Source organism: Coregonus clupeaformis, chromosome 20 (assembly GCF_020615455.1).
Source record: "Coregonus clupeaformis isolate EN_2021a chromosome 20, ASM2061545v1, whole genome shotgun sequence".
NCBI lineage: Eukaryota > Metazoa > Chordata > Actinopteri > Salmoniformes > Salmonidae > Coregonus > Coregonus clupeaformis.
This window is the reverse complement of record NC_059211.1, coordinates 34,618,147-34,632,037: the sequence shown is the minus strand read 5'-3', so window position 1 is coordinate 34,632,037 and position 13,891 is coordinate 34,618,147. Positions and strand designations below refer to the sequence as shown.

Below are 13,891 nucleotides of genomic sequence, written 5' to 3'. Positions count from 1 at the left end.
CTAATCTCAGCTCGTTACCTGTATAAAAGACACCTGGGAGCCAGAAATCATTCTGATTGAGAGGGGGTCAAATACTTATTTCCCTCATTAAAATGCAAATCAATTTATAACATTTTTGCGTCTTTCTGGATTTTTTTTTGTTATTCTGTCTCTCACTGTTCAAATAAACCTACCATTAAAATTATAGACTGATCATATCTTTGTCAGTGGGCAAACGTACAAAATCAGCAGGGGATCAAATACTTTTTTCCCTCACTGTATATGCTGAGTACTTCTGAGCCCATATATAAAAGGTATCCAAGACAATGAGTGCTGATCTAGGATAACTTTTGCTTTACAGATCATGTAAAATAAGCAAGAGGGGACCATATCAAGCGTCTTAATGTAGGAATTATATCGGGTGCGTTTTTTAAAAAGTTGAACAGTCCATTTTTACACAATGTTTAATTTTTTACAGATACTCTAAATTCTGCATTTGTTACTGTTATACATCTAGACAAAATAAATACATTGTATCTTTTAATAGAGTCGATGTCCGCACCCCGCGGAAATCAAATTAGCATAATACAAAATCCCCATAAACATCTGTCAATTTAAACTAGAGATATGTCCACCGCATCCGCCTAAAGACTTCCGCATTTGCGGTGAAAGGTGACAGAGCTAGAGTGGTGTTTTGTCAGAGCACGAGAAATCTCAAAAATTTTGCAATTGTTTTTGCAAATGTATTACAAATAAAAAACTGAAATACCTTATTCACATAAGTATTCAGACCATTTGCTATGAGACTCGAAATAGAGCTCAGGTGCATCCTGTTTCCATTGATCATCCTTTAATTTTCTCTTGAAATAATGTCTCTGGGCACAGTTTTGAAGAAGAGGATAAGGTCCATATCTGGCTCATTAAGAAAGCTTTAGGCTAACATCATAAAGCAACATTATAGCCTACAGTACAATATCAAACTCCCACACCAGAAAACAAGCCAAAAGGAAAAGGTTTCATCCTTGAGATATTTCTATAACTTGATTGGAGTCCACCTGTGGTAAATTCAATTGATTGGACATGATTTGGAAAGGCACACACCGGTCTATATAAGGTCCCACAGTTGACAGTGCATGGTCAGGCAAAAACCAAGCCATGAGGTCGAAGGAATTGTCTGTAGAGCTCCGACTCAGGATTGTGTCGAGGCACAGATCTGGGGAACGGTACCAACATGTTTATTGAAGGTCCCCAAGAACACATTGGCCTCCATCATTCTTAAATGGAAAAAGTTTGGAACCACCAAGACTCTTCCTAGAGCTGGCCGCCCAGCCAAATTGAGCAATCGGGGGTGAAGGGCCTTGGTCAGGGAGGTGACCAAGAACCCGATGGTCACTCTGACAGTGCTCCAGAGTTCCTCTGTGGAGATGAGAGAACCTTCCAGAAGGACAACCATCTCTGCAGCACTCCACCAATCAGGCTTTTATGGTAGAGTGGCCAGATGGAAGCCACTCCTCAGTAAAAGGCACATGACAGCCCGCTTGGAGTTTGCCAAAAGGCACCTCCAAACAAGATTCTCTGGTCTGATGAAACCAAGATTGAACTATTTCACCTGAATGCCAAGCGTCACTTCTGTAGGAAACCTGGCACCATCCCTACAGTGAAGCATGGTGGTAGCATCATCATGCTGTTGGGATGTTTTTCAGTGGCAGGGATTGGGAGACTAGTCAGGATCGAGGGAAAGATGAACGGAGCAATGTACAGAGAGATCCTTGATGAAAACCTGCTCCAGAGCGCTCAGGACCTCAGAAGGTTCACCTTCCAACAGGACAATGACCCTAAGCACACAGCCAAGGCAACGCAGGAGTGGCTTTGGGACAAGTCTCTGAATGACCTTGAGTGGCACAGCCAGAGCCCGGACTTGAACCCAATCTAACATCTCTTGAGAGACCTGTAAATAGCTGTGCAGCGACGCTCCACATCCAACCTGACAGAGCTTGAGAGGATCTGCAGAGAAGAATGGGAGAAACTCCCCAAATACAGGTATGCCAAGCTTGTAGCGTCATACCCAAGAAGACTCAAGGCTGTAATCACTGCCAAAGGAGCTTCAAAGTACAGAGTAAAGGGTCTGAATACTTGTGTAAATTTTTTACTTCTTTATAAATTTGCAAAAAAATCTAAAAACCTGTTTTTGCTTTGTCATTATGGGGTATTGTATGTAGATTGATGAGGGGAAAAAAAACAATTTCATCCATTTTAGAATAAGGCTGTAACGTAACAAAATGTGGAAAAAGGGGTCTGAATACTTTCCGAATGCACTGTATATATACTTCCAACCTAGTATAATGCACGTTGCACACAAATATCCCTTGCCAATGCCCACACTGACTGTATCAATGGCAAAACAATACACAATGCACACTCCTCATATCAAGGTTAGTGTTATTCACAGTGCATAATGTGTGTTAACAAAACCAATGCCTGCCAGTATAACTGACATACACTGTATGAATACAATAACCCTCATACACCGTATGAAGGGCTGCAATGAAAGCCTGAGGAAATGGCTGAGGAAGCAGAGACATGGCAGGCTCTGAGGGGCTGGGGTCTGATTACAGGGACTGAGGGGCTGAAGGGTTGTGGTCCTGGAGGGCAGGAGATAATAGAGCCCCTTTGTTTCTAGGAGAGGGGATCGCTATGGGAAGGGCCTTTCTCTGGGTCCTGCTGGGCAGGGGGTGATATGATGATGGGCAGTTGGAGATGGACACCTCATGGTGAGGGAGATACTGCAGTGTTGACCAGGGTTGGGGTCGATGCCATTTCAATTCAGTCAATTTAGGAAGTAAGCTGAAATTCAAAATGTTTTCCTCCTGAATTAACTGGACTGAAATTGAATAAACTCTGGTCTAAGTTTTTGTGTATTCAAATTGGTTTAGGTCTACAGTTTTCATATCTGGAAATTGTTCAGTTTGGCAAAGGCACTAATTCTTGTTCGAAGGAATGCTTACGTCTTTCCTTTTCCTCCCACAGATCTGTAATAAATTATTCTGATCCCTCTGGTACTCAAAGTTTCATAAAGGAGACATGTTGGAAGCATTTTAATCAGATTTCACAGCTCAGTGTGTGTCATCATGGTCTTTCATGTGACTTAAACCTTTTCCTTTTGGCTTGTTTTCTGGTGTGAGAGTTTGATATTGTACTGTAGGCTATAATGTTGCTTTATGATGTTAGCCTAAAGCTTTCTTAATGAGCCAGATATGGACCTTATCCTCTTCTTCAAAGAATGAAGAGCCTATATTTCCCTCCAAAACTGTGCCCAGAGACATTATTTCAAGAGAAAATTCAAAGCCAAAATTCAAAGCCAACCCATAAGAAAAACCATCAATCTTCTCCAGAACATAAATCCAAATCGAACCGAGAAATTCTAAACATTCTCCTCTCTAGATGATCAAGGACATAGATATACTAGCATTGCAATCACCTCGCAGACAAAGTCAGAACCAAGTGATCATTGCAAGACTATCTTGCTAGGCTAACTACATACATTCACAAAAATGGCCTTTGTATCTACAGAGGTGTTTTCGGGGGAAACTGTGATTTTCAGAGAGGATCATGGATATGGAGGAAGCTGTCACGTTGAGTTACCCTGCCGTCCCAAACACAACTATCCCTATGCTCAGAGGCTAACACCACAGGATGTCTCCTACCCCCCATTGAGTCTATAGGAGAGATGCTCTGTTTGGGTCCATAAGTATTTATGCACAAACCTCGGGGAGAATAAATGTGTAATTATCATGTAACATATGTAAGTATCATGATAATTGTCAGAGAAAAGGCAACAAAATCTCTAAAATATCGCAGTCACAGAGTGTATGTTTGGACCATGAACTTGCATCCTAAAGACTGAAGGATTTACTGTAGATTGTGGAATATTGTCACAAGACACAGCTGTGAAACACTGCTGACCCCTTATGGTCAGTTCAAAGTTCAACACCACATTTATGAAGACTAATCCAAAGAGAGATGGCCTGACGGACACACCAGCAGCGCGACATACATTTACATATTAGTAATTTAGTAGACGCTCTTATCCAGAGTGATTTACAGGAGCAATTAGGATTAACTGTCTTGCTCAACGACAGATTTTCCACCTAGTCGGATCGGGGATTCGATCCAGCGATCTTTTGGTTCCTGCTCCAACTCTATTAACCGCTAGGCTACCTGCCACTACCTAGAGATAATGGGTTTATGTTAGGTGGCATTCAGTGATGTCCTGAAGCTCATTGTATCCTAGAAAATATTGAACACTTTCTCTTAAATGTAAATTGCAGATCTCACCCTATCAATAAAGATAAGAATCAAATATCTGAGGGTGAATCCGAATCAGATGGAGCATGTGATTGAGGAAATATGAGCAAATCATGAATGTAAAAACAATCAATAGGAGAATAATAACAACAATGCACCTCTCTCTAAATTCACCACAAGACCATTTCATTGCTTATTTTCCACACGAAGGCACTTCTGGTGCACCATGCAATTAATCTTGTGACACATTTTCTGTACACATTATTAATGAAATATTTAACAGGAGAATTAATCTTTACACATAATATTATCCTCCAGTAAGTGCTAATTGAATGTGGGTAGAGGTCAGCCCAACCCTCAACCCACTTCATTATCACCACGCTTCTCACGCTCTACCGGGACAAACAAAAAAAAAGGGGAAAGAAGAGAAAGTGCAAATATGTAATTTGACAAGGAACTCACATCTCCGGGAAACACTTTCTTTATTGAATAAAGAGTTGTAGCCCTACATTTCTTTCATATAAAAGAGGGAGCTGCAGTAGGATCAAAACAAGGCAGTAACAGCCTGTTCAGGAGTCTCTCTCAGAGTTAGGCCAATTGGACACAGGCTGGACAATGTCCATCTGCCTGTAGTCCATTGTTTATAAGACATCTATAGACACAGTCTGACCCTGTGCATCTTCTAGCTGTCTCAGCAGACTCTCCTTTCCTACCACGGCATTGAGGCTGACACAGCGAGATGTCAGGCCGGCAGAGGACATTGTGTGTGTGTGTATGTAGGTCACCCAGCGACCTGTGTCATATCGTGTGACAGCCACAACGGTCATTGTCCCTGTGCTGTGGTGCCGGCCGCCCAGCGGGAGGTGGGATAGGGATTGGAGTGGACAGACCACGGTGGGGCAGAGCACAGAGGCCCCCAACACGTCAGCGTGAACTTTCTCATCTCCTCCCTTAACGACTTTGACGTTATCAGGCCAGACAGTGCAATGTCCAGCCACATTACTCTCACTGGTCCTACATTATTCATAATGGCCGGAATGGTGAAGGGATAGGAGGCATTGCTAGGTTTCACAAGACTGGAGAGACAACATGGTGAAGCAGTTTTGAAATATATTCCTTTTCTGACTGACCCTAAACCCCACAATTGTATTATATATTTCTGAAAGACATAACTCAACACAATGCAGACTTGCTTACATTTACATTTTAGTTATTTAGCAGACACTCTTATCCAGAGCGACTTACAGGAGCAATTAGGGTTAAGTGCCTTGCTCAAGGGCACGACAGATTTTCACCTAGCCGGCTCGGGGATTGGATCCAGCAACCTTTCCGTTACTGGCCCAACGCTCTTAACCAGCATATTTTATTTGTGTGACAAATTAACATATTAGGATAAAGATAAATCTTAAAATAAATGCCCTTTATTCAATATTAATATCAAATCTCAATTCAGTTTTCTGCAACAATGACCATGTTCTCAAACTGTCTCTCGAATATAAATGGTAAGACAGCCCTCTAGTGCCCTCTAGTGTTCACTAATGGAAGTACACATCTCTTTCACTACATTCTGCACTTTCACTGACACATTGATACTTTCTTTTCAAAATGATTTATTTAATCAAAAGATAACATAGCATATATCATATGAATACTTGCATTGCTTTGCACTCACTCACTCACTCACTCTCCAGGCCTCCTAAAGGCTTTCTATCAGTATGGGCTAGAGAGAGGATCTTATCGGTTGTAAGGATGCATTGAGGAGGCAGCCTTGATGTTTGTCTTGATGTTGCTTGGCATTTTCCCTGAAAAATAAAATGTAAAAAATCTGTCAGTTACAGAGCAGTCATTTGCTCAATACCTTAAGGGCCGGGTCCATTTAAACTTATTTTTTGTCCAGGACTAGGTATAATCTGTGTCTGAGAAACCAACTGCCCTTCTTATTCTGGTCTATAGAACCTTGAGTTATGGCCTTCAAGTGAATAAAACACTTAAAAATGTAGCAAATCAAGACTCAGGTCTATGTCATTCAGGATCTTCATACCTGGCTGTCCCTGCTGCTGAGGAGCACCAGGCCCCATGCCTTGCTGCTGGCCTGAACCCCCACCGATGGTGACCTGCTGTAAGGTGGGACCTCCGCTCATCATGGGCCCTTGTCCTGTGTGTCCCGGGGCCACAGGCCCAGGGGGCCTGCACTTCGAAAGCCCCTTCCCAAATCCCACCGCTGCTACGAGTGCATTGGTGTCAGCAGGGTTGAAAGATGGTTTGGTCTGCCGTATAGCTAAAAACAGAGAGCATAAGTATAAACTCCATAACATGGATTTTAGGTTAGACCATTTTAATTTTTTTATTTAACCAGGTAAGCCAGTTGAGAACAAGTTCTCATTTACAACTGCGACCTGGCCAAGATAAAGCAAAGCAGTGCGATAAAAACAACAACACAGAGTTACATATGGGGTAAACAAAACAAAGTCAAAAATACAACAGAAAATATATATACAGTGTGTGCAAATGTAGTAAGTTATGGAGGTAAGGCAATAAATAGGCCATAGTGCAAAATAGTTAAAATTTCGTATTAACACTGGAATGATAGATGTGCAAATAGAGATACTGGGGTGCAAATTAGCAAAATAAATAACAATATGGGGATGAGGTAGTTGGGTGGGCTAATTTCAGAAAGGCTGTGTACAGGTGCAGTGATCGGTAAGCTGGTCTGAAAACTGACGCTTAAAGTTAGTGAGGGAGATAAGAGTCTCCAGCTTCAGAGATTTTTGCAGTTCGTTCCAGTCATTGGCAGCAGAGAACTGGAAGGAATGGCGGCCAAAGGAGGTGTTGGCTTTGGGGATGACCAGTGAGATATACCTGATGGAGCGCAGACTACGGGGTGGGTGTTGCTATGGTGACCAGTGAGCTAAGATAAGACGGGGATTTGCCTAGCAGTGATTTATAGATGACCTGGAGCCAGTGGGTTTGGCGACGAATATGTAGTGAGGGCCAGCCAACAAGAGCGTACAGGTCACAATGGTGGGTAGTATATGGGGCTTTGGTGACAAAACGGATGGCACTGTGATAGACTACATCCAATTTGCAGAGTAGAGTGTTGGAGGCTATTTTGTAAATGACATCGCCGAAGTCAAGGATCGGTAGGATAGTCAGTTTTACGAGGGCATGTTTGGCAGCATGAGTGAAGGAGGCTTTGTTGCGAAATAGGAAGCCGATTCTAGATTTAACTTTTGATTGGAGATGCTTAATGTGAGTCTGGAAGGAGAGTTTACAGTCTAACCAAACACCTAGGTATTTGTAGTTGTCCACATACTCTAGGTCAGACCCGCCGAGAGTAGTGATTCTAGTCGGGTGGGCGGGTGCAAGCAGCGTTCGGTTGAAGAGCATGCATTTAGTTTTACTAGTGTTTAAGAGCAGTTGGAGGCTACGGAAGGAGTGTTGTATGGCGTTGAAGCTCGTTTGGAGGTTTGTTAACACAGTGTCCAATGAAGGGCCAGATGTATACAAAATAGTGTCGTCCGCATAGAGGTGGATCCGAGCGTCACCAGCAGCAAGAGCGATATCATTGATATACACAGAGAATAGAGTCTGCCCGAGAATTGAACCCTGTGGCACCCCCATAGAGACGGCCAGAGGTCCAGACAACAGGCCCTCCGATTTGACACATTGAACTCTATCTGAGAAGTAGTTGGTGAACCAGGCGAGGCAGTCATTAGAGAAACCAAGGCTATTTAGTCTGCCAATAAGAATGCGGTGGTTGACAGAGTCGAAAGCCTTGGCCAGGTCGATGAAGACGGCTGCGCAGTACTGTCTTTTACCGATCGCGTTTATAATATCGTTTAGGACCTTGAGCGTGGCTGAGGTGCACCCATGACCAGCTCGGAAACCGGATTGCATAGCGGAGAAGGTACGGTGGGATTCGAAATGGTCGGTGATCTGTTTGTTAACTTGGCTTTCAAATACTTTCGAAAGGCAGGGCAGGATGGATATAGGTCTATAACAGTTTGGATCTAGAGTGTCACCCCCTTTGAAGAGGGGGATGACCATCTGTACATCTTGAGTACATAAGCATCAATAAACTCCATATCAGTTCTTAGGTTAGCTTATCTGTAAATGTTCTCAAGTAAAAAGGGAATCTTGGTTCAATCAGTGTACCTGCACTGTCCGCATCCCTGTCATCGCGAGGATTGTTCAGTTTCTCCAGTAGATTTGAACATAGCTTGTTCAGTGTCTGGATTTGTTTCTGTTGGGAGAAAAACAAGGCATTATTTTGTTACTCATTGCTTCCAACTTGAGATGTGGGATAGATAGACTCCAATGTGCATGGGTGCATTACATGACAAGCACCATTTTACTTGGAATTGCGTCTTCCCACCACACACCATGGGGTCGTGTTCATTAGGGCATATGTAACAAACTGTTATCGTACCGTAAACTCACTCCACAGCTTGAAATGTATGCACAAGCGATCACAAACAGTCACGTGTGTTTGAGAGGCAGATGATCTTGGTATGAGCCGTTGTACGGCCATTGTGCCGAGATAGAGAGGTAGCTTACCTGCTAAGCAAGCACAGTGACGTCCGTCACGCTGGCATGAAGTGGCGTCAATATTTTATTATCCTTTCCAGCAACGGGTGGATGTATAATTTCACTCAGTAGTATGAAAATGATACAGGTTTCCTTATGTGAACCAGGGAGCTGCTTTCCTCTCAGACTGCTGCCATAAAGAACCTGTATGAATAGATGAAGACCAAGTCGGTTTACCTGTGCCACCTCAGGTCCTATCCGGGCAGCTTCCGCACTCAGCTGTTTCTCCTGCTCCTCCACCTCAGGATCAGGCTTGGTGCGCAGGTGATCCGGCACAATCTCATGGCTGAACACAGGCACGCGTTGCTCTGTCAGTTTCTGGAGAGTGGGGGCAGTGTGTATGGAGGTAAGCAAAGAATAGGGTATGTGTGTCTGTAAAACTATCCTCCTCTAGCCTGGTTAAACCAGACTCAATGCTGTTCTCACTGTTGTTTCACTGGCTGAGTACAGCATTCAGTCTGGTTTACCCAGGCTAATCCTCATCCACGGAAAAGATACTCACAGCTAATTCCTCATCCCTGTCTGGAGACAACAGCAGGGGGATGATGATCTGCTGGCGGAAAGATGGCGTCTTCTCATTCCTCAACAGTTTATTGATGGTGTTCAACTGACCGGACAAGAGGGCAAAGTTGTCCAACACAGAGGGCCTGTTGTCCAATTACAGAGAGACAACAACTTCATGAATTAACTGGTAGAGTACATTTGTTTTCATACAATGATATTAATTTATCCAAATAGTTAACCAAGTCTCGCAGATTGCATTCAGTGATGCCATCCAAAAGCAACACTGGGACCTAGCTAGCTTACTCCAAACGTATCATATGCAAAGTGGTGTAAGCCGAATACGAACTAACGTTAGTGTTTAGCTCGTCACTTACTAGTTAGCAGATTGTAACGGGCTAATGTGATGCTGTATCAGCCAGCTGGGAACAGAGTGGCTAATGGTCTGACTAGGCGATATGTTTAATAGCTAGCTAAGTTAGACACTTACCATGTCAGTCGTTCATACTCGTTTTCCAACTTGTAGATGAAACTGTGAAGAGCATTTTTGAGATGAGCTACGTGGGAAATAAGCGATTCCACGGATGCTTCCAGCAATTTTTCTTCCCGTTGCTTGACAGAAACAAAAAAGATAGATTTGATTAACGCGTTAACTTAGCTACCTTTGGCTGTTAGCGAGTCGCTAGCAGTGACCTGGGGGCAACGTTAGCTGAATACAAATAATTATTTCATCCGCTATGGTGAGCTGTATTTAATTTAAGACAATCGACTGGTTGAGAATTTTACATTTTGTAGAAAAGCCACCTTACCTGCATTTTTATTATGGTTGCGAACCTGCCAGCTAGCGAAATAAATCTTTACCGGAAGTAAACAATGAGTGCAACAGTGGGCGTGCTCCGGTCAGAATCATTTTGCTTTATGTTTCACACCTTTCTAATCAGACAGATAATCGTGTCTTACTTTGAGTCATTATGCCGTAAAATTCTCAATCAAATATTTTATATCACTTATCTGCACTCTTTTTCAGAACGCTGGCATATCGGAAACAAAAATAGAACTACAAAACCGTCGATGGCCTAGCTGTTGTACTCCGGTGGAGAGACGTAGACATCCAGGTCACGTGTGGCTTATAACCAAAGAAACAAAATACAACAACGACTAGTCAGCAGTCGTGCATGAAAATGAACAAGTCGTTATATGTCAGCCGGGGCCTGCAGATACCCACGGACTTTCATAGAACCCGCTAACGTTAGTTATGCCATACAAGGCATGGCAGACAGACAGGACAATGAGGTAATTAACTGAGGTTCATGTTTTTGTAGCCCTGAGCTGTCACTAGTGCTAGCTTGTTATGCTAACTAACTAACTTCTCCAATTAATTTCAAGTAATTTGAGCTGGGGGTGTTGCAAAGCGCTCGCGCATGAGCTGACCTAGCAGACTATGGTGAAGGAAGTGGAGTTTAGTCCGCTAGAAGTGAGCATACCAAAGATAATGGACACACATATGCTGTCGAATACAGGGGAGAATTACAACAATTAGCTAGCCATATCAAACATATCTTATGCATTAGCTTGACAGGCCATATTAAGCAATAGACAGGGTGTTTTGCCAGTGTCATGCCGTGCGTCACATGATTCGAATTGGAATCAGATTGCTGCTCATTCAGCTTTGCAGTGATGTCACCCACCGTATGGCATATGATATTGTCAGGAAGACTTCACACCCAGAATATGCAAATTGATTTAATGTAGTAATGTAGTTTAATGTGATTAAGACACGTTATAACATAAGTCAAGTCTCTTCTTGCTAATATGTAGGCTATTAAACCACAATACTGCACAAAGGGCACAGAGTCCATCCCTTGCAGACGAGATACATACATTTCCATTTTAGTCATTTAGCAGACGCTCTTATCCAGAGCGATTTACAGTTAGTGAGTGCATACATTTTCATACCCCCGTGGGAAACGAACCCACAAACCCGCCATGCTCTACCAACTGAGCTACAGGGGACTGACTACCTGTCTGTAGTCAGAACTGTCTGTGACCTCTGTACTCATTAACACCATTTATTATTTTTGTTCATGAGAATGTCAAAGTTCATCAATATGTTAGCAGAAGCAGGGGCCAGGACAACATCCTGACTCTTCTCAAAGGGCTCTGTCATTTTTTCACAAGACAACACCATCTTTCTTCTTCTTCTTCTTCTTCTTCTTCTTCTTCTTCTTCTTCTTCTTCTTCTTCTTCTTCTTCTTCTTCTTCTTCTTCTTCTTCTTCTTCTTCAGGTGGATGAGGCAGACCAGGTGTACCTGCTGATGAAGGAGGAGTACCGTATCTCACGCAACGTATGTCTGGCCTGGTTCCTGGGAAAGCTCAACCAGGTCATCTGGCCTGCCCCAAAGTCTGAACTGGTGGGTTAACTAGCTCTACTGGAGGAGATGTAGCTAGACTGGTCCTAGATCTGTCGTGCTGTCGCTCCAATGACAACGACTATAAATGTTGGCAAAACAGCGTAAACAGATCTGGGACCAGACCAGAGGAGATGGTCTAATCACAATAATATGCCAATATTATGATGTTTCTGCATGGGCCACAGCACATATGGGCCTTTCTATAAATAATGGAGCCAATGTGTGACATTGGGATTAAAGTTTCAAAATGGTTTGAAACAAACTAACAAAATATGTGTATGCAGTTCCACATGTGTACTTAGAGGAATATATATATATATTGGCCCATAACTCCACCTATACAACAACGTAAGCCTAGGACTATACACCCTTTAAGCAGGGTTCATACAGACATTGGGAAGTCAAATTCAAGGCATTTCAGGGACTTTTTCAATCACTTAATTGTAATTTTCAAGGACTCAATGTTATACAATTGTATAATTTATATAATTGTACATAATGGGGCCTAATATAGTAAAAAAAAGTAGGCCTTTACCACTTTAAGAATAATACATATTTTAGGCCTTGCCAATGCATTGATATTCAAATTATTATTACATTCTACAATACTGTATGTGAGAATAATGTGGACTTGCCTGACTAAATAGATTGGATGCATGCATGGTGATTCTTCTGTACCCTATGTGGCAGACACAGGCACACATAATAAAGCCATGAATAGCGGTAGCATTAATCTCACCATTTGAATCACACCATTGCTCTTTTTATAATCAGAAAGCAACCAAAAAGCAGGTTTCTTTTGTAATGGATGGATTTGTATGGAAAGCCAAGTTGAAGCAAGCATTAGATATATTGTCGTCCTCATAATAACCACATGTGGTTTTACTGCAACAGAGTAGCGGAGGGAAACAAACAAAAGTGGCCACATCTCTCACAAAAACAGATAAAAAATGAAATCACAGATAATTACAAGGGAGCAGGAGAACTTATAAATTGCTTACAATAATTACAAGGACTTTTCAAGCACCAAATTGAGTAAATGTCTGATTTTCAATGTAAGCCTATACCAGTACTTGAATTTCTGAGCTCCATATTCAAGTTCTAGTAGGCTACTTCAAGCCCCGTGTATTGTTTAAAATTGCAGGTGTAACCAGGGGTGAAAGTAAGGTGGTACGGTCCAGTACAGCGTCCCTGCAAAATACAGTGCCTTGCAAAAGTGTTCATCCCCCTTAGCGTTTTTCCTATTTTGTTGCATTACAACATGTAATTTAAATTGATTTTTATTTGGATTTCATGTAATGGACATACACAAAATAGTCCAAATTGGTGAAGTGAAATGAAAAAAATAACTTGCTTCAAAAAATTCAAAAAAATAAATAATGGAAAAGTGGTGCGTGCATATGTATTCACCCCCTTTGCTATGAAGCCCCTAAATAATATCTGATGCAACCAATTACCTTCAGAAGTCACATAATTAGTTAGATTGCACACAAGTGGACTTTATTTAAGTGTCACATGATCTGTCACATGATCTCAGTATATATACACCTATTCTGAAAGGCCCCAGAGACTGCAAGACCGCTAAGCAAGGGGCACCACCAGACCAAGGAGCTCTCCAAACAGGTCAGGGACAAAGTTGTGGAGAAGTACAAATCAGGGTTGGGTTATAAAAAAAGATCAGAAACTTTGAACATCCCACAGAGCACCATTAAATCCATTATTTAAAAAATGGAAAGAATATGGCACCACAACAAACCTGCCAAGAGAGGGCCGCCCACCAAAACTCACGGACCAGGCAAGGAGGGCATTAATCAGAGAGGCAACAAAGAGACCAAAGATAACCCTGAAGGAGCTGCAAAGCTCCACAGCGGAGATTGGAGTATCTGTCCATAGGACCACTTTAAGCCGTACGCTCCACAGAGCTGGGCTTTACGGAAGAGTGGCCAGAAAAAAGCCATTGTTTAAAGAAAAAAATAAGCAAATACGTTTGGTGTTCGCCAAAAGGCATGTGGGAGACTCCCCAAACATATGGAAGAAGGTACTCTGGTCAGATGAGACAAAAATTGAGCTTTTTGGCCATCAAGGAAAACACTATGTCTGGCGCAAAC

The 13,891-nt window shown here is 42.4% G+C and overlaps 2 protein-coding genes across 2 annotated transcripts in view; one reads left to right on the top strand and one right to left on the bottom strand.

The window, feature by feature from the left end:
* Window positions 1-5,874: 5,874 nt before the first annotated feature.
* On the bottom strand, window positions 5,875-10,273 carry LOC121533908 (mediator of RNA polymerase II transcription subunit 8-like). Its single transcript, XM_041840246.2, has 7 exons — window positions 10,182-10,273; window positions 9,863-9,984; window positions 9,374-9,518; window positions 9,049-9,189; window positions 8,440-8,527; window positions 6,326-6,562; window positions 5,875-6,086 (listed from the first exon to the last, which is right to left on the bottom strand). The coding sequence occupies exons 1-7, from the start codon at window positions 10,185-10,187 to the stop codon at window positions 6,019-6,021; spliced, it is 807 nt and encodes a 268-aa protein (XP_041696180.1). The 5' UTR covers window positions 10,188-10,273; the 3' UTR covers window positions 5,875-6,018.
* Window positions 10,274-10,569: 296 nt separating this feature from the next.
* The window catches only part of LOC121532969 (KICSTOR complex protein SZT2), a 119,354-nt gene continuing 116,032 nt past the window's right edge, over window positions 10,570-13,891 (top strand). The window contains exons 1-2 of the mRNA XM_045205815.1: window positions 10,570-10,665; window positions 11,658-11,783. Of these exons, the coding sequence (XP_045061750.1) occupies window positions 10,570-10,665; window positions 11,658-11,783 (222 nt within the window). The remainder of the gene's footprint in view (window positions 10,666-11,657; window positions 11,784-13,891) is intronic.